Source organism: Zea mays, chromosome 4 (genome assembly GCF_902167145.1).
Source record: "Zea mays cultivar B73 chromosome 4, Zm-B73-REFERENCE-NAM-5.0, whole genome shotgun sequence".
NCBI lineage: Eukaryota > Viridiplantae > Streptophyta > Magnoliopsida > Poales > Poaceae > Zea > Zea mays.
The window spans coordinates 189,787,111-189,813,256 of NC_050099.1; the positions used below are offsets into that span (position 1 = coordinate 189,787,111).

At 47.9% G+C, this 26,146-nt stretch overlaps 1 protein-coding gene across 5 annotated transcripts in view; it reads left to right on the top strand.

Moving 5' to 3' along the window:
• Positions 1-26,146, top strand: part of LOC100384203 (uncharacterized) — a 130,851-nt gene that overhangs the window by 44,786 nt on the left and 59,919 nt on the right. For 2 of the 5 annotated variants that reach the window (XR_004857612.1, XR_004857613.1), the window contains exons 15-20: positions 1,251-1,325; positions 1,819-1,909; positions 2,326-2,766; positions 3,411-3,532; positions 3,647-3,701; positions 5,910-6,099. Coding sequence is in view for 1 of the 5 variants with exons in the window: in XM_020551711.3 (XP_020407300.1) it covers positions 1,251-1,325; positions 1,819-1,909; positions 2,326-2,766; positions 3,411-3,532; positions 3,647-3,701; positions 5,910-6,099; positions 6,663-7,018 (1,330 nt within the window). In the remaining 4 variants the exon portion in view is untranslated. Of the gene's footprint in view, positions 1-1,250; positions 1,326-1,818; positions 1,910-2,325; positions 2,767-3,410; positions 3,533-3,646; positions 3,702-5,909; positions 6,100-6,662; positions 7,781-26,146 lie in introns of those variants that run through there. The other 3 variants (XM_020551711.3, XM_035967069.1, XR_004857614.1) reach the window with 3 other exon arrangements.

Here is a 26,146-nt window from a genome sequence, read left to right on the forward strand (position 1 = left end):
TGTTACCATTAATAGCAGAGGTGGCCTCCCTTCCCACCGTCAGGTATATTTTAGGCGAAGGCGCCACACTAAGAAATGTTCTGAGCCGGATGAGCCTACTGCTTCTCTTAATGACCTGGAGAAAGTCATCAAGCCAGTGGTGCAGCTGCTGCCTATGCCGGTTGCCAAGAAAAGAAGTTGTAAGACGTCTGCTGCCGTGCCTCGTCGGAGCAGGAGGGTGGCTGGTGTCAAACCCTGTTCTCCAGGTCCGATCATCATCGAAGCCCAAAAGAAAGTCATCAGGAGCCTGGGTCTTGCAGCCAAGGATGAAGCCTTTGATCAAAAAGCTCAAGACAACTACTGTAAGCTGTTCGAGGGGCGACTGACGGACTCTCACCTCTTTGCTCTTGCTGCCATTTTTGGCTGGCAGGCGGAGCGCTTTGATGATTTCAGAGGCCCGGAGCTCCTGGTTGGCTGTTAATACCTGTGGTCCTTGGTCGTGTTCTATTTGTTTTCAATGAATCTATCAAACATTCTTATCTAGAACGCCCGTGGCCTTAATAATAAGGCTAGGCGAGATTATGTAAGAGACACAATTCTATCCTCCAAGGCTGATATTATTTGCCTCCAAGAGACTAAACCCTAAACCCTAAAATCCCATAAACTCCAGTGAACCACCATCAATCACCATTTCTTTCCTGCAATTGAACTGAGACCGAAAACTGCTTGATAACTGAAGCCACTGATGAAAAAACTCCATCATGCCAAGATATCAACACTCCTCCCCTGGTTCCAACCGCTGGGCTATGGACTTGCTCTTGTGACATGAAACTTCAAAAATGAGAGAAGGGCAACATTGTACGATGAGAAATTCACAGGAAGAGGCAACACCTTGCCAGGACACGTCCAGTGTCTTGCGGATACAAGCTTTGGTTGAACCTCGTTAAAAATTACCGTGTCTCTAGTTTCTTATGTGATCTTGTATAATTCTCTTAGTTGATGCAATCACCATTTTAGCTAATGGAGATTAGCAACCAGAATGTTGTTGTAATGTTAATTTTGCAACATGATCTAAATGTGCAGATCAAAACATCAAAAGCGTCATTTTTATCACTATGTGCTTGTTTCCTGTCTGAAAAAAAAATAACTAGTAAATGCCTCATTTTTTTTCTAATAAAAATGACAATTTCTTAGCAAAGTATGTTTGTTACTTTTCATAAATTGTTCTTGATCTTATTATCAGTTTGTAAGCTAGCACTTCCTTGCAACAGGTTTGAGGCAGTCCTTGACTGTCGTTATGGAGGACATGTATGGGGCATTGCATGTTTGATGGGATCAAAAAGAAGGTAATCAATTTCGTATCCCTCATTTTCTTGTGCATAATAAGAGCATCACTAGCTAAGTTTAGTGTAAGTGGAAAATAATCAAATAATATAGAATACACTGCTTAATTTATCAACTAAAATAGTTGTGTAAATTACCAGGGTTTATGGACGACCTCACATAATGTGAGGTTCTCTTCCAAAACAACAAAATCTTGCATTACCATGTTAGCTCATAAAACCCACACACAAAATGTGATTAGATCTTCTAATTTTCTAAGAAAGAATTTAGTACTAGTACTTTTATAACGAGTGAGGAGCCTTTCCTTATTTGCATTGTTGATGCGTACTACAAGCAAAATTTATATCGAACCATGCCAAAAGCAACTGCCGATCAAATCACCATGTAGGAGCAAATTTATTTATTTATTTATTGTATTCTTGCAATGCACCTTTTGAATTATTCTCACTTCCTATTATGCCAAAGCTGTAGACCAATGGTGTTTTTGTCGGATAGGTTTGTAATTGGACAAGAAACTGCATTAACAATCCTGGATGTTGGTGACCAAGAATGCCAGGACATGAGACAAGAAGGCACAAGTTCTGAGGTGAGCTCACTAGATGAAACTTACTATAAAGCTACATGTTGTTGTGTCCACACATGAAAACACTAGACCATGCATATCGCCATAATATTTTCTATAAATCCACTCTTTGATAGTTTGACACATCGAAAAGCGAGATGTGTGGTTGATGGTGGTGAGTATGCATTACATGCTTGTGTTCCACAACCAAAGACTACCCAACGTGCAACGTAGTAACGGTGGTCCCTGCACTGAAACTGGCATATTTTACAACCTTGTTTTTCTAGTATTTGGTTGGGTCCAACCATTCTTCGTTCTTATATCAAACTACATAGCTGAAGAACATGATCAATCTCTCTTTAATTTCTTGATTAATTAGGCTGTGATCATGTGGAAATATGGAGGTCGTCGTTAATAACCACCCTGGTAATGTTCTGCAGGTGATAACCCCAGGGTCAAGCGAGCTTTTGCTTGACGTCCACCCGCTGACACTCCACTTTCCCTTCCATGCCCACAAGTTGATCCCGTGCACGCTGCACCTAACAAATAAAACAGATGAACATGTGGCTTTTAATCTTAGTATAGAAGACGGAATGGAGTCTTGGCAGCAGATCTTTGTAAGGATGCCCCTAAGTGGAATTGTGCCACCAAAATCCACTTACACTCTTGTTGTCACAATGAGGGAGCTGACGTATCTACCAACACAAAACTTTAATTTGACCCTGCAGTCTAATATATGCGAAGATAGGTACATCTATTCATTTATGAGCCTATCAGAATCTGATCAGTTTTTTGAGGATTTAAAGGAGATAAGGAATGTGGCGCCGCCTCAGGTGAAACTGAAAGCAGTTTTTTCTCTGCAAGGACAGACAACGTTTGAGGTGAGTCTATATATAAATGTGTGTATATATATGTGTGTTTGCGTGCGCGCGGCCAGCTCTATTTGTCACCTAGGGTGAAGCTTCACCCAGTCAGTAATTTCCGGTAATGACTGAATATTGCTCAGTTATTACCGATAATTAAGATAAGAATAGGTTTTGTCTGTTTTTCCTTTGTTTTTTTGCCTGTTATGGCATTGTACTGTGGTCCACTTCGGACCTTTCTCTCTTTCAATATAATGATGCACAGTTCTCCTACGCGTTCGCGAAAAAAAAAATTACCGATAATTATTGAAGATCATTCAGTAATTACCAGTTGGGTGAAGCTTCACCTAGGGTGACGAATAGCGCGAGCGCGCACGCACACACACATATATATACATACATATTTTCTGCTCGTGTTTACCATCCAAAGCTGTCACTTCTGTTTGTATCAGTTTTATTATGCTAAACTAGTAAATGTCTAAAACTCGACAGTTGTTTTGTTGTCATGATGGCTTTATCAAGAATGCCATGCTAATTGCCTGATATTCCTGCTGTTTCGGCTTCTTTCCTTTGTCTTTGAGTTTTCATGAAATCAGAAAATTAAAGATCCCAGGAAAAATAATGATTTCTAAAGTAAATATAATAAGTGTCAAAACTTGCAGAACGGATCGTCAACTGGAGAAAACTTAGTCCAACCTTTAATTAACATATGGACTTTGTTCAACCCTGCCAAGGATTTTTCTAGTATGCTGATCTCTCTAGATGCTGATCCAACAGAGTCATGGTAGGTGCACATATAGCATAATATTGATATTTAAATAGTTACTCATTTAATTTGTTCAAGTCAGTCAGTTGGATGCGATGAAATCCTACCACTAAACATATTCTCATCACGTAGGGTTATAACAGGTCACCGCCACGGTGATGTTGCTTTATGGAAGCACGGCATGCAGGCAAGTTTTAATGCATTCTCTCAGCGTTACTTCCAGTACCCATCATCCACATGTATTGATTTATGTTTGGTAAATGGTTGTCTTCAGTGATGTCGAGTCCGGTTTTAAGAACACAATCGAATGCGAATCATGTATGCGTAAGGATCAAATTTACATACACAACGACGTCATCAGTGAAAGTACCATCACATAATACTTTAAATAAATCATACAAATATGTTATTACTGACCAAGGTTATAGCGGAAGCGAATAATCTTAACGAATAACATTTATAACTACGAAACCTGAAGCTCCATAGTCATCTGACTGATGGTTCATCCACCTAATAGCCGTCATACTTTTGGAACTCCATTTATCTTTGATCTCCTCTATCTCCATCTGAGTAGCGGTTGCATTGGAAGCAACACAGGATGTGTTTTTGCATGCCAAGTGTGGGCTGAGCTGCTGCGTATCTTGGGCACTCTGGAGGTAGCGCCTCGGCCTAGTGAGCTCTCCTTTGAAGAATGGTGGAGGCTTAGCAGCACCATGGTGGCTGAACCGATCCGAAAAGGGTTTAACTTCTTGGTTATCTTGATATTACATTGAATATCCATCTTCTCAAAATATGATCAATGTCCACCCTTTCTTTCTTTCTTTCTTCTGATGTATCATTTTGTTCATACATTGAGACGTCTTCAATTTATTCTCTACCCAAGTTTCATTCTATATTTGCCAATCTTGTTTGCTTTCTCTTTTGCTGCGATATTTTATATCCACATATTTATCAAATCTTATTATGGAATATCCTCAATATCTGTGTACAAACTCCCCGTGTTATCTTGCTAAAAGCAAGTTTTAATTATCATTATTACACATAAGTGATAATGAAGATTAACCATAACTACCATTATATTATAAAGGTAGAGCATTAGCAAAAGACTAACATATCTACCTAGGATTTCATATGAAGGTAGAATATGCAATTCAATAAGTTAATTTAATTCATGGGACGTCTCAAATGCCACTTGCCTTGCTTCTCATGCGCTGTAAAGGTAGCGCATGAAGGAGATGAGTAAGAGATGTTTAGGCTACATGATAGTTTGGTTCTGATATCAATTGTAAGCAACCGGGGACTCTTACTCTCATCGAGAGGATGACACTACGAGTTGGGTCAATTTTCGTTTATTTTCTCAAACACTACATATTGCTATACCCTTTTAAGGGTTGGGATACATACTTATAGCCCTAGAGGTGGGGGTGGCTGCCGGGCATATGGAATAAGTTGTCCTACTACTAATTGCACTACACAGAGGTGCTATTGTACTCTAGTCAAAAGAAAGACTGCAGCAAGCTGCTGTCCTCCAAAACTGAAAAGGAGATGCTGCTGTCCCTCATTCAGCAAAAGCTGAAAAGGAGATGTTGTTGTCCCTGCAGCACGCTGTCCTTGTAGTCAAAATACTGAGATGCTGCTGCTGCTGTCCCACGCTGTCCTTGCCATGGTTTTTAAAGCGGTAACGGTAAGGCGGTCCAAGGTGTTGGACCACCGCCTGGACGCCTAGGCAAGGTAGGCGGGCAAGGCGCCTGGGCGTCAGACCACTGCCCGGACGCCTAGGCATCGCCTAGGCGACGCCTTAAGAACAATGGTCCTTGCAGTCAAAAGACTGAGATGCTACTGCTGTTGTCCTTCCCACAAACCACGAGATTTATTCCAACACAGGCTACCGCTCCGTATCTCTCGACCATGGCCACGTCGACTTCGGCTACCTTGGCATCTAGGGGCTATCATCTTCTTGGTGCACACCGGTCTCTACTCTAGCCGCAACATTCGCACCCTGACGATGCTGTGACTGTAGGGGATTTCAACCCGTCAGCTCCTACCTTTGGCTTCTACTCTAGTCTCATCGTGTGCGGTGCTCCTCTGCGACTGCGGGGGATGTTAGACTATGTGTGGGGGGGGCACCACTGTTAGGCTGCCGACTCATTAGGGTTAGGGTTCTATGTCTCTCTATATATGTAACCTTCTCTTATGCAATACAGTAAGAGTTCCATTCTCCAATAGAAATGATTATATTGCAACAAAAACCAGGGTGTTAACTGGTGACAGCCTAACACTCATCATACTGCATGTATTTTTTTAGTTTCTCACTATGCCTTAATTTGTTATTATCATGAAGTAATGTTTTCTTCTTTTCCTTGAATTAACAAAAATGATATGTTATTCATGCCAGAAAATGATGTCTTTGATTAACATATCGGGAGAAGCAAGCCTTCCTCGGAATAGCTTGAACACCCAACATGATGTTTATTCCGTTAAATTCATTGCAAGGAAGCGGTGGTTTGTAGCCGGGACATGTGATGGTTTCATCCATGTGTATAAGTATGAAACAAGAATAATGGACTGCATAAAGAGATTCAGAGGTATTTGTCGCTTTTATCAAATTGAAGAATTTCTAGACACTTACTATTGTCCTAATTTACCATCCATTAATTAGCCTGTCAACTTTTTCTTTTTCATTTGTTAGTAATTTATTAGATAAATATTTAGAATTCATTAGTAAACTTAATACCGTAGCTAATCAAACTTTGTTAAATTTGCTCTCTCCCTCTCTCTATATATTTTGTTCATATTCTTGTATGTACAACACATATAGTACTCATATATATGCTTCCTTATGGAACAATCATAATATTATAACTTATTAACAACTTTATATTAGTCTTTCCATTCCTGCTCTTCTCATATATATGCTTTCTTATGGAACAATCATAATATTATAACTTATTAACTACTTTATATTAGTCTTTCCATTCCTGGTCTTGCACGGGCTAAAATCTTAAAAGAACATGTGACTTTCATGTTTACCTAGTTCCTATCTAGTAAAAATTACTTAGCTTTATTTTCTCTTTGCTTATTGTCTAGCGCAATACCCATAAATGCATTATATAGTATTTGTCGGTTCTATTTTTTTGAAACGAACCAGGCAGGAGAGCTGCCGATTATATTAATAAAGGAGATGGGTCCGGATCGGACAGAGCAACAAAACAACATGCGGTTGGATTGGGACACCAACATGCCAAACTCGTCGGTTGGATTGGGACATCAACAAGGCACAATACTCATCGCCTACAGAATGTACAAACATCCCCGATAACGGGAGCCCCTCACACACAACCCATCCAGAGTTATCGTTGCCGAGCTCGACCCAAGGGACAAGCAGCTCTGACTCCGCAAAACGGGCTGCACATGGCCAAAATTTTGATCTTATTATTTCCAATATTTTTTATGTGCATGCTAAGTTCAAAACTCTTGTACACATACTTTTTATGTGCCTGTTAAGTATACAACAAGAACGACAAAAAAAACTTTTAGTCCTAATCAAGCTGGGTAGGCTAGAGTGAAAAACCCAACAGAATCTACAAGTTAAGATTCGAGGTACATGGATAGCTGTTTTCAATACACTCCTATTCTTTTTTTTGAAAAACGCAGGAGAACTGCGCCTCATTATATTAAGAAGAAAAAAAATAAGGTCTAGGCAGACCAGATACAAAATGATCGACTTCCTTACGGAGGTCGAAAAACTAAAAAACCAAAATAGTCCATCTAAGAACAACAACAAACTACTGAAGAAAAACGTCCTCCGAGGCTAAACCTCAAGAAGGGGGGCAGACAGATAGGAAAGCCCTTTAGCTCCAGCCATTTCCCACATCCATCTTTCCTCCATAGCCATCCTAATGGCTAAAGTCACATTAGGACTCCAGTTATCAAAGACACATCTATTGCGGTGGTTCCAAATAATGTAAGCACCCAACGCAACCAGAGAATTCAGCCCCTTTCTAACCAGACCACTGACCGAAGAAGAAACTTCCTCCCACCAGCTCATGAAGGAGGTCGCAGCAAACTGAGGGGCGAGCCTATGAAGGTCGAAAGTCCTCAGAAGCTGAAACCAGAAAATCCTAGAGAAAACACAGGAAACCAGGAGATGGTCTAAGGTTTCCTTCTCTTGATCACACAGAGGGCATATCGGAGGGTGGTCCATTCCTCTTCTAGTTAATCTGTCAGCGGTCCAGCACCTGTTGTGCGCCACAAGCCAAAGAAAAAAAAAATCTGCATTTAGGCGGGGCCCAAGTCCTCCACACCCTGGAATAGTGGCTGAAAAAGGTAGATCCCATGAAGAATCCCTCGTAAGCCACTTTTGCTGAATAGATACCGTCTGGGGCAATACTAAAAACATGTTTGTCTTCAATAGTAGGCTGCAGCACTATCCCAGACATAAGGTCCCAAATCTGAAGGTAATCCACCAAAACTCCCACCGAGAGGGCCCCCTTGATATCTGAGATCCATCTTCTATTTAGTAGAGCCTCTTGCACAGTTCTTCTTTTTGTGATCCTCTTGGGAATACACTGAAAAATCCTTGGAGCAATATCACGAATTCTCTGCCCTGAGATCCATTTATCAGTCCAAAAAAGGGTGTTGGCACCATTGCCAACTTCTGAAACTAGAACAGTGGAGAAGAAGGCCCGGACCCTATACGGTACATGAAAAGGGAGCTGCACCCAAGGACGGGTTGGATCAGTTTTGTGCAACCATAGCCATCTCATCCGAAGAGCCCAACACATCTCGGGCAAACTGGAGATGCCTAGGCCACCGAGCCTGAGCGGGCGACAAACTCTCCCCCTAGGACACAAGACAATGACCACCTTTGGCCTCTTTGCGACCTCTCCAAAGAAGGCCTTTTCTGATTTTGTCAATGGCATCCCAGGCCCAGGAAGGGAAATCGATAGCCATTGCCAAATAGACCATCATACCAGTCAAAACATGCTTAACCTGGATCCTTCTACCCGCTCTTGTCAATAAATCCGCCTTCCAGTTAGGGAGCTGCCTTGCAATTTTATCCACAAAAGGTTGTACTTGGTCTTTAGTAAACTTGACTAGGGAGAGAGGAAGACCAAGATACTGACAGGAAAACACTGACAGCGCACAAGGCAGCACATTTTGAGTAACCGTAATATCCTCCACAGAGCATTGGATATGATAGACATTGGACTTGCTTTCATTATTCTGATGGCCCGAGGAGGCACCAAACAAATGTAAAATCTCCAAAGCTGCAAGGATATCATCCGCCACCGGGTGCAGGAATAATGCCACATCGTCAGCATACATAGAGACCCGGTGCAATCTCTAAGATGGTGACAAAGGTTGTAAAAGACCTGCATCTTCTGCTCTAGCAAATAACAAACCCAGAATGTCCATGGCAAGAATAAAAAGCAAGGGAGACAGTGGATCTCCTTGCCTAAGAGCCCTCCGATGGATAATGCACTTTCCGGGGAAACCGTTAAGAAGCACTTGAGTGGAAGAAGAGGAGAGCAGCCCACAAATAATATCCCTCCAAATTTGACCAAAACCGAGGTGTTTCATGACATCAATAAGAAAAGGCCAGGAGACCGAATCGAAAGCCTTAGTGATATCCAACTTGAAGAGAAGACTGGCCTTTTTCTGATGATGAAGTAGCCGCGAGGTCTGCTGTACCAACATGAAGTTATCCTGAATAAATCGCCCCTTTATGAAAGCACTTTGATTGGGAGAGACCATCTCATGAAGCCTAGCAGCCAAACGATTGGCAAGGATTTTAGCGATCAGCTTAGCAACACTATGAACCAAACTAATAGGCCTAAAATCCTTAACCTGGGCAGCATCCTCCTTTTTAGGGATTAGAGTGTTGTTAGCTGATTTGAGTTTGTCAAAGTTGTTGAATTTTCTGCCCCAAACAGCTGACACCACTTTCATGAAATCATGTTTGATAATTGAGAGCACCTAGAGGGGGGGGTTGAATAGGTGATCCTGTAAAAACTTAAAACTTAAAGCCACAAAACTTGATTAAGTGTTAGCACAATGAAATCAAGTGGCTAAGGAGAGCTGTTGTGAAACACAATTGGCACAGTGAGAACAAACACAAGAGACACAAGGATTTATCCCGTGGTTCGGCCAAGTCCAACACTTGCCTAGTCCACGTTGTGGCGTCCCAATGGACGAGAGTTGCACTCAACTCCTTTCAAAGGATCCGATGATCAACTTGAATACCACGGTGTTCTTCTTTCTTTACTCTTTCCCGTTTGCGAGGAATCTCCACAACTTGGAGTCTCTCGCCCTTACAATGAGGATCAAAGTGAAAGTGTTAGACTACCCGTCTAGGGTTTGTGTTATTCCCCATGTAATGACCGTCATACCCCCAGTGTAATGGGCCTGGCCCAGTTACCTACTCTATTAATATCACTCCCAACCCTGTTTAGGGTATGGGTTCAGTTTCCAACATGGTATCAGCTAGGTTTAGTCTTTTTTTCTCTCCCCGAGCAGCCACAGCCGCCAGGGGGTTTTTCCCTCCACTGTAGCCGCCGCCGCCGGCCTCCACGCCGCCAGCGCCGCCGGCCTCCTCCCTCCCTCGGCCGCCGGCCCCTCCTTCCCAGCGCCCCTCCCGTCGCCCCTCCCCTGCGCGCCCGTCGCGCCCAGGGAGCGCCTCCCGTCGCCCCTCCCCTGCGCGCCCGTCGCGCACAGGGCCTCTGCCCCTGCGCGGCTGGCGCCGCCGACCTCCAGCCCCCGCCGCCGGCGCCGCCGGCCTTCTCCCGGGGATCGGCGCCCGTCCTCACCGCACCTGGCACCGCCGCCAGGCCCTCAGGCCCGGCTGCGCCCCTCCTCCCTGCGACTCCCTCCTTCCGCCGCCGCCATGGACGCCAACACCACTGCCGCCACCGGCCCCATCGCCCCCGCTGCGATCGGCAGCGAGCCCGCCCATGGAGGGGCCCCTTACATCACCGGCCTCGGGCCGCTCCACGCCTCCTCCCCGCTGCCCCTGCGTCACACCTCCCCGCCGGGCTTCCCCGCCTTCGCTTCACCCACCTGGAGTCATCGTGTCGCACCCTCCACACTCCCCACCACCGACCCCCCGCTCGTCGGCACCCTCGCCACGATCCAGGCCGCTGTGACGGCCTCGCGGGAGCGCGAGCGCGCTGCATCCCTCGCCCTGGAGCGTGAGCGTGCCCTGGGCGCTGCTCTGACCACCCAGATGGCCACCACGCAGCGACTCCTCGGCCACCCGACACTCGCCGATGCGGAGCCCCCAGAGGACCCCCACGCCTCTGACCTCGACGCCGACCTCATCGCTGCTCTCCACGCTCAAGCCGCTGGCCTGCACAACATCCGGGCCCTCGTGTCCGTGGTGTTGGATCCGGCGTCTCCCCACTACTCCCGGTGGCGAGGACAGGTTCTTCTCACGCTGCGGCGGTTCGTCCTCGACGATCACGTCCTCGTCGACCACGACACTCCGTCGCCTCGCTCCTGGTGCCTCATGGACAGCGTTGTCCTCTCGTGGCTCCACGGCACCATCACCGTCGAGCTACAAGACATCATCCGCGACCAGGCGGACACTGCGCGCCAGGCGTGGCTCGCGCTCGAGGACCAGTTCCTCGGGAATCGTGATGCTCGGGCACTCCACCTCGACGCCCAGTTCCACCTGTTCTCTCAGGGGGACCTCTCCGTGGGCGAATACTGCCGCCAGATGAAGGGCCTGACTGACTCTCTCCGCGATCTCGGCGAGCCTGTTGCCGATCGTACCCTGGTGCTGAACCTCCTGCGTGGCCTCAGCCCCCGCTACGGCCACCTGAAGGCTCTCATCAAGAGGAGCGTGCCCTTCCCCACCTACCACGCCGTGCGGAACGAGCTTCTCCTCGAGGAGCTCACCATGGCGAATGAGGCACCCACTCCTGCCTCGGCTCTCTACAGCGCTCCTACCAGCGGTCAGCCGCCCTCGGGGGGCCCGGCCACCCGTTCCCCGCCGACCGGGGCTCCTGCCCGCCCACCACCCTCTGTCCCGGCGGCCCCTCGTCCACCTTCCACGGCCGACGGAAGTCGTCGCTCCCGCAAAGGCGGCCGTGGGGGTGGCGGATCCTCTCGTGGTGGTCCCTCCGGCCGGGGTGGCGGCCACGCGTGGCCGTCCTTCTACAACCCCTGGACCGGGACCATCGCCATGTGGCCGGGTCAGGCACCGAGTGCCCCCCGTCCCTCGGCGCCGGCCCTCCTGACTGCACCTCACTACGACATGCCCCCGACGCCTCCTTACGGTGTGCCCGTCGTGCCTCAGGCTCCGCCTGCGCTCCTGCCTCCGGGGACCCACACCTCGGCGCCCTGGTCCCCGCCGGCTGGCGGTTGGGACAACGCATCCCTCGCTGCTGCCTTCAGCACCATGGCGATGACCCCACCCCCTTCCGACTTGGTGATCGACTCCGGTGCCTCGTACCACACCACCCCCACGACAGGCACGCTCTCTCGCTCTCATCCCCCCTCCCCTCTCACCCATCCTCGATCGTCGTTGGAAACGGTTCCACTCTGCCTGTCACCTCAGTAGGTGCCTCGGTTCTCCCTGGGCCGTTTTACCTCAACGATGTTCTCGTAGCTCCCCACATCACTCACAACCTTCTTTCTGTTCGTCGATTCACCACTGACAACTCCTGTTCCATTGAGTTTGACCCCTCTGGTTTTTCTGTGAAGGATCTGGCCACCAGGACCCTTCTCGCCCGCTGTGACAGCTCGGGGCCTCTCTACACGCTCCAGCCCTCCACCGCCTGCCCTGGTCTCCACCACCTCCTCCACCACATGGCATCGACGTCTCGGCCACCCTGGACCCGACGTCATGACCAAGATCACCAGTAGTCTAGATCCTTCATGTAGTAGGGGACATTTTGAGGGTCTCTGTCATGCTTGTCAGTTAGGCCGACATACTCGTCTCCCATTTACTACTTCTTCTTCTCGGGCTGAGCAGGCTTTTGACCTGGTTCACTGTGATCTTTGGACCTCCCTTGTACTCAGTCTTTCTGGCTATAAATACTATTTGGTGATTTTGGATGATTTTTCCCATTTTCTCTGGACCTTCCTGCTTCGGTTGAAGTCGGACACATTCACCACCCTCACACACTTCTTCACCTGGGTATCCACTCAGTTTCGTCGCCCGGTCCGTGCTCTGCAGTGTGACAATGGCCGCGAGTTCGATAACAACGCCTCTCGCTCTTTCTTCCTCACTCATGGCGTCCAGTTGCGTCTCTCGTGCCCCTACACCTCTGCACAGAACGGCCGAGCCGAACGCATGATCCGCACCACCACTAATATGCTCCGCTGCCTCCTCTTCCAGGCGTCTCTCCCTGCCAGCTACTGGGCAGAGGCTCTGCACACTGCCACCCACCTCCTGAACCGTCTTCCCTCGAAGGCGGTACGCCACCCTACCCCTCACTTCGCCCTATACGGCACAACTCCTTCCTATGACCACCTTCGCGTGTTCGGCTGTGCCTGCTACCCCAACACTTCCGCCACCGCTCCACATAAGCTTTCTCCTCGCTCCACCCGCTGTCTATTCCTTGGCTACTCCCCTGACCACAAGGGGTACCAGTGTCTGGACCTCACCTCCCACCGCATCATCATCTCTCGTCATGTCATCTTTGACGAAGATGTGTTTCCCCTTGCTGGCTCCACCCCACCCACCGATCTTGACTCCCTCCTCGAGTCCGATCCGATTCCTCCCCCACCTTCGGCTCCCCGTCTTGCGCCGTTACCTGCTCCTCGTGCGGCCACCACGACCTCTTCCGCGCCACGCGCGGCCCCGTCGACCCCGCCTGCGCCACGCGCGGCCCCGTCGATCCTGCCTGCGCCACGCGCGGCCCCGTCGACCCCGCCTGCGCCACGCGCGGCCCCGTCGACTCCGGCTCGATTCGCCAACCCCGCCCTCGTCTACCATCGCCGCGGCCACGCCACTACCTCGGCGCCCCCCGACTCGGGCCCGTCGCCGAGCGCGGCCCGATTCGCCGACCCCGCCGTCGTCTATCACCGCCGCGAGCCGGCCCCACCAGCCGCTCCCGACGTTCCGGCGGCTCACTCCGAGTCGTCCGTCTACCACCCGGTCGCCATCCACCGCGACCCTGGGCACGTCCACCCGATGGTGACTCGGCGCGCTGCTGGCGTTCTCCGCCCCGTCGACCGGCTGATCCTGGCAGCTACTACGTCCAGCACCCCCCCCCCGACGCTTCCCCGGTGCCCTCCTCCGTTCGCACTGCCCTCGCCGACCCACATTGGCGTCGGGCTATGGAGGAGGAGTACGCGACCCTCTTGGCCAACCACACCTGGGACCTGGTGCCGCGTCCACCAGGCACCAATGTGGTCACCGGCAAGTGGCTATTTCGCCACAAGCTGACCTCGGATGGCTCCCTCGACCGCTACAAGGCCCGTTGGGTCCTTCGGGGCTTCACACAGCGCCCCGGAGTGGACTACGACGAGACCTTCAGCCCCGTCGTCAAGTTCGCCACTGTTCGCGCCGTCCTCTCCCTCGCCCTCTCCCGCGACTGGGCTATTCATCAGCTCGATGTCAAGAATGCCTTCCTCCATGGCACTCTGACAGAGACTGTCTACTGCAGCCAGCCCACCGGCTTCGTTGACGCCGACCGTCCGGATCTGGTCTGCCGGCTGAACCGGTCCCTGTACGGCCTCAAGCAGGCGCCACGGGCTTGGTACAGTCGCTTTGCCTCCTACCTGGCCTCCATCGGCTTCGTTGAGGCCAAGTCGGACACGTCCCTGTTCATCTACCGGCGCGGCGACGACACCGTCTACCTCCTGCTCTACGTCGACGACATTGTGCTCACGGCATCCACCGCCGACCTTCTACACCGCACGATCGTCGCCCTTCAGCGGGAGTTCGCGATGAAGGACCTGGGGCCCCTCCACCACTTCCTCGGCATCACCGCCGAGCGTCGGCCCCAGGGTCTCTTCCTCCACCAGCGCCAGTACGCCATCGACATCCTGGAGCGGGCTGGCATGTCTGACTGCAAGCCCTGCTCCACGCCTGTCGACACTCACGCGAAGCTCTCTGAGGACGACGGGCCTCCGGTCGCCGACGCGACGTCCTACCGGAGCCTGACCGGCGCACTCCAGTACCTCACCTTCTCCAGGCCCGACATCACATATGCCGTCCAGCAGGTGTGCCTGCATATGCACACTCCGCGGGAGCCCCATCTCACCGCGCTCAAGCGCATTCTGCGCTACCTTCGTGGCTCCCTCGACTACGGCCTCCTCCTCCGACCGTCCCCGACGTCGGAGCTCGTGGTCTACACCGACGCTGACTGGGCTGGCTGTCCCGACACGCGCCGGTCCACCTCCGGTTACGCCGTGTTCCTGGGCGCCAACCTAGTCTCTTGGGCCGCTAAGCGTCAGCCCGTCGTCTCTCGCTCCAGCGCTGAGGCCGAGTACCGTGCCGTGGCCAACGGCGTGGCCGAGGCCTCCTGGCTGCGCCAGCTCCTCCACGAGCTTCACAGTCCCCTCCAGCGCGCCACCCTCGTCTACTGCGACAACGTCAGAGCGGTCTACCTCTCCACCAACCCCGTGCAGCATCAGCGCACGAAGCATGTGGAGATCGACCTGCACTTCGTCCGCGAGCGTGTCGCTGCCGGTGACGTCCGTGTTCTCAGCGTCCCCACCACGCTTCAGTTCGCCGACATCTTCATCAAAGGGTTACCGTCGAGTGTCTTTTTAGACTTTCGATCCAGTCTCAACATCTGTACAGGATAGAGTTGTGACTGCGGGGGGGGTGTTAGACTACCCGTCTAGGGTTTGTGTTATTCCCCATGTAATGACCGTCATACCCCCAGTGTAATAGGCCTGGCCCAGTTACCTACTCTATTAATATCACTCCCAACCCTGTTTAGGGTATGGGTTCAGTTTCCAACAGAAAGCACTAGAGTAAGGGAGAGAAGCAACACACACAAATCCACAGCAATACGCACACACACGGCCAAGACTTGAGCTCAAATGAATATCACAAGGTTCTCACTAGAACTAGCTCAAATCACTAAGAATGTCAAACGAGTGCGCAAAGACGGAGTGTGAATGATCAAGAATGCTCAAAGTATGCTTGGTATACTCCTTCATGCGCCTAGGGGTCCCTTTTATAGCCCCAAGGCAGCTAGGAGCCGTTGAGAGCAATCCAGGAAGGCAATTCTTGCCTTCTGTCGACTGGTGCACCGAACAGTCCGGTGCACCACCGGACACTGTCCGGTGCAGATCTCTTTCCTATTCTGGCGCAGCCGACCGTTGACGATTTGGAGCCGTTGGCGCACAGACACTGTCTGGTGTACACCGGACAGTCCGGTGCCCCTTTCTGACCGTTGGCTCGGCCACGCGTCACACGCGGATTGCGCGGCCGACCGTTGGCTCGGCCGACCGTTGGCTCACCGGACAGTCCGGTGATTTTTAGCCGTACGCCGCCGTTCAGTTCCCGAGAGCGGCCAGTTGATCAGCGCCAGCCTGGCGCACCGGACAGTCCGGTGCACCCAGACTGAGCAGAGCCTTGGCTGCTCGAGCCAAGTCTTTTCCATTTGTCTTTTCTCTGATTCTAGCACTTAGACAAATATGTTAGTACACAAAAACCAATGTACTAAGTCTAGAATCATACCTTTGTATTGATTTGCACTTTGTCCACCATTTGACATAGTTTAACACATAACCATTTGTGTTGGACACTTAATCACCAAAATACTTAGAAATGGCCCAAGGGCACATTTCCCTTTTAATCTCCCCCTTTTTGGTGATTTATGCCAACACAACAAAAAGCAACATATAGAAGTGCAACATCAATGCAAATGAGAACAAGAATTTGTTTTGATTCAAATTTGTCATATTTGGATCATTCTTTGCCACTACTTGGTTTGTTTTTGCAAATTAAACTCAATTTCCTATCTCTAAGTCAAATTCACTTGTTGAGGCATAGAGAAAGGTATTCCAAGAGAAATTGATCAAAAATTCAAAAACTCCCCCTTTTTCCCATAATCAAACATTCTCCCCACAAGAGACCATAAGAGTATTTGACAAAACAAAAACTCTAACTCTACTATTTTCAAAATTTTCAAGTGGTAGCTGATCCATTTCTTGCTTTAGCCTTAACTTCTCCCCCTTTGGCATCAAGCACCAAAACGGGATCCTTTTTGGCCCTCAAACCCCATTGCCTCACCAAAATCTTCAAATAAGAATAAAAGGCAATAAGAGTATGGAGATGAACTTGGAGTAAGTTACCCTCTCATCGGAGTGCAGTGGAAGTCTTTCATGGTCCAAGTCCACCTTTCCCTTTCAATATGTCTTTGAGACTAATTTAAGAAAACTTAAGCACATGGTTAGTCTCAAGGGATCAAGTTGTAGCACATCTCCCCCTAAATGTGTGCATCACTCACACATGGACTTGAGATCCGGGGATTGCGTTGTACAACTTGATCACCATAATTAAGCAACAAAATGCATAAAAGAACATGATCAAAGGCATAAAACACATGTATGCTATAAATCAATCCAAGTTCCGCGAATCTAAGACATTTAGCTCACTACGCAGCCTGCAAAAGGTCTTCTCATCTAAAGGCTTGGTAAAGATATTGGCTAGCTGGTTCTCGGTACTAACATAAAACACTTCGATATCTCCCTTTTGCTGGTGGTCTCTCAAAAAGTGATGCCTGATGTCTATGTGCTTTGTGCGGCTGTGTTCAACGGGATTATCCGCCATGCGGATAGCACTCTCATTATCACATAGGAGTGGGACTTTGCTCAGATTGTAGCCAAAGTCCCGGAGGGTTTGCCTCATCCAAAGTAGTTGTGCGCAACACTGTCCTGCGGCAACATACTCGGCCTCAGCGGTGGATAGGGCAACGGAAGTTTGTTTCTTAGAACTCCAGGACACCAGGGACGTTCCTAAGAATTGGCACGTCCCTGATGTACTCTTCCTATCAACCTTACATCCAGCATAATCGGAGTCTGAATATCCAATTAAGTCAAAGGTAGACCCCTTTGGATTCCAGATCTCGAAGCAAGGCGTAGCGACTAAATATCTAAGAATTCGCTTCACGGCCACTAAGTGACACTCCCTTGGATCGGATTAAAATCTAGCACACATGCATACACTAAGCATAATATCTGGTCTACTAGCACATAAGTAAAGCAAGGAACCTATCATAGACCGATATGCTTTTTGATCAACGGACTTACCTCCTTTGTTGAGGTCGACGTGTCCGTTAGTTCCCATTGGAGTCTTTGGGGGCTTGGCATCCTTCATCACAAACCGCTTGATCAAGTCTTGCGTGTACTTCGTTTGGGAGATGAAAGTGCCGTCCTTGAGTTGCTTCACTTGGAACCCAAGGAAGTAGTTCAACTCGCCCATCATCGACATTTCAAACTTTTGAGTCATCACCCTGCTAAACTCTTCACAAGACTTTTGGTTAGTAGAACCAAATATTATGTTATCGACATAAATTTGGCACACAAATAAGTCACCATCACAAGTCTTAGTGAATAAAGTTGGATCGGCTTTCCCAACCTTGAAAGCATTAGCAATTAAAAAGTCTCTAAGACATTCATACCATGCTCTTGGGGCTTGCTTAAGTCCATAGAGCGCCTTAGAGAGCTTACACACGTGGTTGGGGTACCGTTCATCCTCAAAGCCAGGGGGTTGCTCTACGTACACCTCTTCCTTGATTGGCCCGTTGAGGAAAGCGCTCTTCACATCCATTTGGAACAACCTGAAAGAATGGTGAGCGGCATAGGCTAACAATATGCGAATTGATTCTAGCCTAGCCCTAGGAGCAAAACTCTCCTCAAAGTCCAAACCTGCGACTTGGGCATAGCCTTTTGCCACAAGTCGTGCCTTGTTCCTTGTCACCACCCCGTGCTCGTCCTGTTTGTTGCGGAACACCCACTTGGTTCCCACAACGTTTTGCTTGGGACGTTTTGCTTGGGACCACGCACTCGAGCCACAACTCCGGCTGCAGCGACCTCTTCGCCACCACGTACTCCAGCACCGACGGTACCCTCTCTAGGAACGTCCTCTCCGACACCAGCTCGTGTCGAGCACGACCCAGTGGAGCTCGTGACCCCGCTCTCCCACGACGAGGAGCGCGTCGACGCGTGCTACGACGGCGAACCGTTGCGGTATCGAAGGGTGGAGGGCCTTCTCATCGACCCGTCGGTGCCGGGCCCGGCGTCTCGCATTCTGGCAGGAGAGTTGCATCTTGCATGCGACGATGGTGAGCCTCGATCTTTCGCGGAGGCCGAGAAACATGCGGCTTGGTGTGCCGCGATGCAGTCGGAGATGGACGCGGTTGAGATGAACCGCACTTGGGAGCTCGCTGATCTCCCTCATGGTCATCGCGCGATCACCGTTAAGTGGGTGTTCAAACTGAAGAGGGATGAAGCCGGCGCCATCGTCAAGCATAAGACTCGCTTGGTGGCACGCGGTTTCTTGCAGCAGGAGGGGATCGACTTCGACGATGCCTTCGCCCCTGTGGCACAGATGGAATCCGTGCGACTCCTCGCGCTGGCAGCCCAGGAGGGTTGGCATGTTCATCACATGGATGTCAAGTCGGCGTTTCTTAACGGTGACTTAAAGGAGGAGGTCTATGTACACCAGCCACTAGGTTTTCCGATTCCTGGCAAGGAGGCAAGGTGTTGCGCCTGCGCAAGGCCCTCTACAGCTTGCGACAGGCACCAACGGCGTGGAATGCCAAGCTGGATTCCACGCTCAAGAGGATGGGCTTCATGCCAAGCCCGCACGAGGCGGCCATCTATCGGCAGGGCAATGGAGAAAATGCCCTGCTGGTGGGTGTCTATGTCGACGACTTGGTGATCACCGGCGCCAAGGATGCAGAGGTGGCAACGTTCAAGGAAGAGATGAAGGCCACCTTCCAAATGAGTGACCTAGGGCATCTCTCCTTCTACCTAGGGATTGAGGTGCACCAGGGAGACTCCGGGATCACACTTCGCCAGACCGCCTACGCCAAGCGCATTGTTTAGCTGGCTGGGCTCACCGACTGCAACCTAGCTCTCACTCCGATGGAGGAGAGGCTGAAGCTAAGTCGCGACAACACGACGGAGGAGGTGGATGCTACACAATACCGGGGTCTTGTGGGGAGCCTTCGCTACCTCATCCACACACGACCGGATCTAGCATACTCTATCGACTACGTTAGTCGGTTCCTGCAGCGACCGACGACGGAGTACGCGCAGGCTGTGAAGAGGATCGTCCGCTATGTTGCGGGAACTCTTGATCATGGTCTCTACTACCCGAGGTGCCCTGGGGAGGCACACCTTGTCGGGTACAACGATAGCGACCATGCCGGCGACATCGACACCAGCAAGAGCACAAGCGGGATCCTCTTCTTCCTCGGCAAGTGCCCCATCAGCTGGCAGTCGGTCAAGCAGCAGGTGGTGGCCATGTCCAGCTGCGAGGCCGAGTACATAGCGGCCTCCACCGCTTCAACTCAGGCGCTCTGGCTTGCTTGCCTACTCAGTGATCTCCTCGGGGGAGACGTTGGAGCAGTGGAACTTCGGGTGGACAGCCAGTCCGCCTTGGCATTGGCCAAGAACCCCGTGTTCCATGAACGGAGCAAGTACATCCGGGTGAGATACCACTTCATCCGTGACTGTTTGGCAGAAGGGAGCATCCATGCGCGCTACATCAACACCAAGGATCAGGTTGCTGACTTGCTCACCAAGCCCCTTGGGAGGATCAAGTTCCTTGAGCTTTGTTCCAGGTCTGGGATGACTCAACTTTCTCACAAGACGACGCACAAGACTTAGGGGGAGAATGATGGAATAAGTCATGTGGTCAGCAGCAGTTGCAGTCTTGACTGCTACAGGACAGCAGCAACAACAACCTTTTGACTGCTGCAGGACAGCAGCAGTTGCAGAACAACAGTCTTTTGACTGCGCAACAGCAGCAACCTTTTGACTGCTGCAGGACAACAACAGTTGCAGCAGGACAGCATGCAGCAGCAGTCTTTTGACTGCGCAGGACAACAGTAGCAGCACAACAGTTTTTGATTGCACTTTAGTATCTAAAGGACATCACATGTGTGCTGCAGCGTGTAGTGTATGCAGCCCCTAGGGCTATAAATATGTGTCCCCAACCCCTCTAAGGGTATGGCATTGTGTAGTGTTTGAGAAAATAAACAGAAAATTGCCCAACTCATAGTGTGTCACACCCTTTTCTGAGGGGGCAGAGCCGGGTGCATACCATGTGTGCCAGGATCTATTTCCACACATATGTTGACGTCACAAGTGTAATATATCAAAAGAACAATGCATAAAAGCGTAAATAACAATTATATTAACATATTACACTTCGAACAGACAATATGTCTTAACCTTTATTCATCAAAGTACAGTGAAACAAGGACATCCATCCACAGGAAGATGACCGGGGGTATCACTAGACTAGCATCCATGGAGTTCAGCATCATATCTTCATCTGCAAACTTCTGACCAAAATTAAGCAAGGGTGAGCTCACTTATGGTCGGGGCTCAGCAAGTGGGGGAAAATCTAATGCAGGTTTAACAAGGTGAGGCTAAGGTTGAGCAGTAAGCATTTTAGTTGGTCAACATTTTATTACCAACACCTGTCTTACTAATAAGTGTGAATCCCAAGTATTCCCATTAAACAAAGGTATAAGAGTATATCAAAAACACTTAAGTGAAACCACTTAAGCAAACCATTGGTAGATCATCGGATCTCGATTTATTTCCATCTTCAAGTTCAATTATCATGTGAGGAGTTCAGGCTGCTCATAACCGTGAGCACGGCTGATATATCAGTTTTACACTCTGCAGAGGTGGCGCATCTTTACCCATGAGTCGCGATTCCCTTCTAGCCTGGGTTAGCTAGACCCGTATTCACTTCCGAGGTGAATGGCTAGGGTCTCACTACGAGGCTTCTCCCTAGAGTCCTCATTACGCAAATGCTGGAAATGGTCAAACTGCATAAGGCACACCTACCGTAACCAACTTATAGTCCAGACTACAGGGTAAAGCTTTGGGAACTATGCCCGTATCCAATCTGCCTGAGCCGGAACTATAAGAGCTTGCCAGATGCCCCCGTTCCTGTCGACCACGACCAACACCCAACATAAGACTTCCCTAGTTATTTAGCCAAGACCAGAGCCATGATAGTTCTCATGGTAGCACTGTTTTCCCGGGTGGTCACTTCATGTTCCAATTAATATGCAATAATCTTGTTTAACCATCGGGTTAACAACAATAAAGTAAACTTACCATTTGGAACATTAGTATCATAAATAGGAGTGACTGCATAAATTTAAAGTTGTAGCAATAGCATAGCTACTAAGGTAAAGTATAATTCCCGGGTTTGATCAAGGAATCAGGTTGGAAAGGTTATCTAAATAGGTAACCCGTCAAATTATGCATATATATCCAAAAGAATAAACTTTATTAAATGTATTGTTTGGGATCAAACAGAGTATGCAGAGGGAGAAGTCCACTTGCCTTGCTTATTGAAAACTTGACTCTTCCACGGATCTGAATAGATCATGATTCTTAACTACTAGATCAACCACTGAATATCACACAAACAAACAAGAAAAACAAACACCACTCAATAACATACAACATTCATCATACGTAAAGCTAAAAGAAAGCCTAACAAAAAGAGGGTTCGCTTTTCAAAAACATTACACGCAAGGGTTATAATAAAACAATATTCTTTTCAAAAATATGTGATCTATACTTTATAAGACAAGACATGATCTTAAAAATATCTTAATTAAATATACAAATATTAGATTCACCAAATTAATCCTTTAAAACGTCATACGTGATATGTCTAAGATTAAGGTGATAAAACACGTTATAACAATATTAAACCTTTTTAACTTTTTAGAGAAGATATATGTTATATATCTAAGGTTAATGGGCTACTAAACACGTTATTAATTTATTTAAAACCATTATGGAATACCTTATAAATCATTGTTAAACATATCATTTATGATAAATTAAGATACAAGTCTAAATAGGTTTTATGTGAAAAGGTCATTATTATTATTAAACACCTATTATGAAAAGTTATGATATATGCTTTAATGAACTTTTATGAAAAAGACAATGAACAAACAATTATATTTTATTTTTATTAGAAAGTACATGTCCTATATTTTATTAAGAAAGCTATATACAAAACAATATACAAACTAACATTATTATTAAAGAACATGAACACTAATTTCCTTAGTTTATTCTTTAGGAAAAACTAAGTGACACATATATAAATAATATGGACTAATTTTGATTAAATGATTAATTAATCCTATATAACAAGTTGTAAACAAATATAAATCTAATTAACTAGGTTATGAGAGGACATAATTACTCTATTATTTATCTTTATCTTTAGTTTAGAAACATATGACCTAGATATTTAAAATGAATATTATATTCATTGGTATGTTATTAACTATTGTTTTAGTTATGACGATGTGAGTACTTAATTAAGCCATTATATTATTATTAGAAAAGTTATATGACATATTACTATTTAGTACGGCTATACTTAAACATCTATAACGAATCTTATTAAATCAAAATCATGATATCTATTAAAAAGGTCATTTTAAATTTAGAAACAAATTATCTAATTCTTTAGTAAGAAACCTATGTTTACCAATATAACTATCAATTTCTTTATTAGAAAAGTATGAGTGCCTAATTAAGTTATTTTAATATTATTATAAAATTCTACTATTTCGGTTTTCTCCTTTCTTTTCTAAATAGAATTTATACGTATAGCTAAAAATTATTTATTTAATTCTTCTAACATTAATATACTAAGAATTAATTGTATATTACTAAATGAGACTTTTAATAGCATATTCATGGTTATTATGACATAGATAAATATCCTACTAATTCTAAGTAATTAAGTGCTATACTCATGAATACATTTATTATGAATAGTAACATTTTCATTGGACCGGGAATACGTGGCTTAGATTCCTATTTCAATTTCTTATATCCCTTATATCAATACTAACCGATTATCATTCCATGAGCTAGAGCGAAATAAAACATTTCTAGTATGAAAATCACTGAAGTAGTGAATAGTGACCGTGTTCATTTTTAGAATTATACGCATATTCAAAGTAGTGTCACAGGGTCGATTTTGGCTACACATATACCTCGAAATATAAAACCATACACGTGAATCACCAAATCGCATCAACAATAAATCGCAAGATTCAAAACATGATTTAGAAAATAAATTAGTGGGTGGTCTTCAACCTTGGGTGAACGGACGACGACAAACGGGCTCGAGCGCGTGTCTAGGCGAAGGGTTGGACGAGGTTCGGGCACGTCTCCGGCGAGGAACAGCGAGCTCCGGTGAGTCTCCACGATGGCGGGGCGGACTGCGATGGCGTGGTCAAACTCTGACGACGACGTGGGCGAGTAAGAAATGTGAGAAAGAGAGAGGGAGCTCGGGGAGGAGGAGAGCTCTGCTGTGAGAGGGAGAAGAGATCCGTCTCCAATTTATAAAAGGAGAGGAGAGGGAGAGTCAGCCGGCGTCATCAAGCACCATTAATTGCATTCATCAACGGAGGGAATAATGGGAGAGGAGTAACGACCGGCGTGAAGCTCCATTACGACGCGGGAGTGAACGGTCACGACGTGGGCGGCTCTTAATGGCGTCGGGCGCGCAGGGGCTTTGGGGTCGACGCCTGGGCACAGGGCTTGAGCGCGGTCGGCTCCTGGCGTGTCGCGGTCGGCGCGGGTCGGCTTCAAGGGCGCGGCCGCTCGGTCTTGGGCGGACGGGTCGCTGCAGGGGCACGACGCGTCGGGCGCCTGGTCACGGCAGGGGCAGGGCGCTGGGTTCGGCCGGTTGGAGGCTCCCTGGGCGCGGTCTGGGCGCCGGGTGAGGCGGCTGCGCGGTGAAGAGAGCAGAGGGAGGAGAGAGAGGAAGGTGGGAGAGAGAAGAGGTGGCGGCTGAGAATAGAGGGCGGCGACGGCGACTTGAGGGTTAGGGGCGGCGGTGGCTAGGTTTAGGGGTATTGGGCCTAATGGGCCGGCTAGGGTTAGTTAGGTTAGGTTTTGTTTTTTTTCTTTTGTAAATTCGAATTATATTTTTAAATAATCCTAAATTTCATAATAATCACAACAAGACTATTTATAATTAAAATATTTATTTTTGGACCAATAATTATTATATTATTTATTTAGTTTTCATTTAAGAAGAAATGATACTCCATATTCAAAATCAATCATGAGCATTAAAAAATCATCCCAAAGGCAAATAAATAACGAACACTTAAGAGAAAATTAATTACCATAAATATCATTATTATCTAAATGTATTATTTTTATTTAATGATTTTGATAGTATCACATAGTGTCATCCTCTTGATGAGAGTAGTCCCTTTACTTACAATTAGCACCTCGTGAACGGACTAAATTGACTGCTCAATCTATTGAGTGTGTTTTTCTTGGATACAGTCCAGAGCATAAAGGTTATCGATGTTATGACCCTTTAGCCCATCACATTCCTATTTCTCGTCATGTGAGTTTTAATGAAAATTGGCCTTTCTTTTATAACTCCCTCACATATTCATCTTCTTTTTCCCAGGCTCCACCTCTTTCATGTGCCTTCCTCCCATCCATGCTCCTTCATCTAGGTTTTCATCTTCCACTACACCATCAAATCCAACATCCTCACCCGATGTTCTGATTCCCATTACAAATCCTTCTACTTCAGCACCCACTTCAAACTTTGCCTCTAAACCACCAGTTACCAAAACCTACATTTGTCGTCCTCGCACTGGTCCCATGACCGGTCCTGATGACGAACCTGTTGTTGTTGTTTGTACTAACAATGATGACTCTCTAGCTGTTTCTGATGATCTATAGATTAATGATGGGTCACAATTTGTTGATGCATTACCAAATCACCAGGGATATCATCTTCGTGATCGTAGTACAATTGAACCTCCGGATCGCTATGGATCCTCCACTTCCACCTTGAGTTTGAAGGGGAGTATTAAGGCCTATGTGGCCCATATTAGCTTTTCCTATATATTCTACCAAGTCCTAAAGACTAATCACTCTTTCTTGAATCCAAGGTTAGTAACAGTTGTCACTCAATTACCAAAATCAAACTAGTACTTTTAGTAACTCTCTTGCATATTTGAGAAAAATAAATTACTTTATGTTAGAATATCCGTTTAGGGTTTGGGGTTTTCCCCGTGTAATTACTATCTCACCCCTCTGTAATGGGCCTGGCCTAGTTTACTCAAGTATATTAATACATCACCCAACCCCTGTTAGGGTTAGGGTTTTCTCTCATTCTACATGGTACCAGAGCCACAATAGTTTTTCCTCTCTCTCCCCCTTCACTCCAGCCGCCGCCGGCCATCTCCCCTGGCCAGCCGCCGCCACCCCCATCACCTCCCAGCGCCGGCCGCCTGCCCCTCCCTGCGACGGACGCCGTACGTCCGCTGCCCCTCCCCGCGCCCACGACCGTCGGCCCGACTCTCTGATCCGGCCGCGCCCACCGTCGTCGGCCGACCTCTCTGCTCCGGCTGTGCCCCCAGCTCCGGTCGCCCCTTCAGCCGCGTCAGCGTTAGT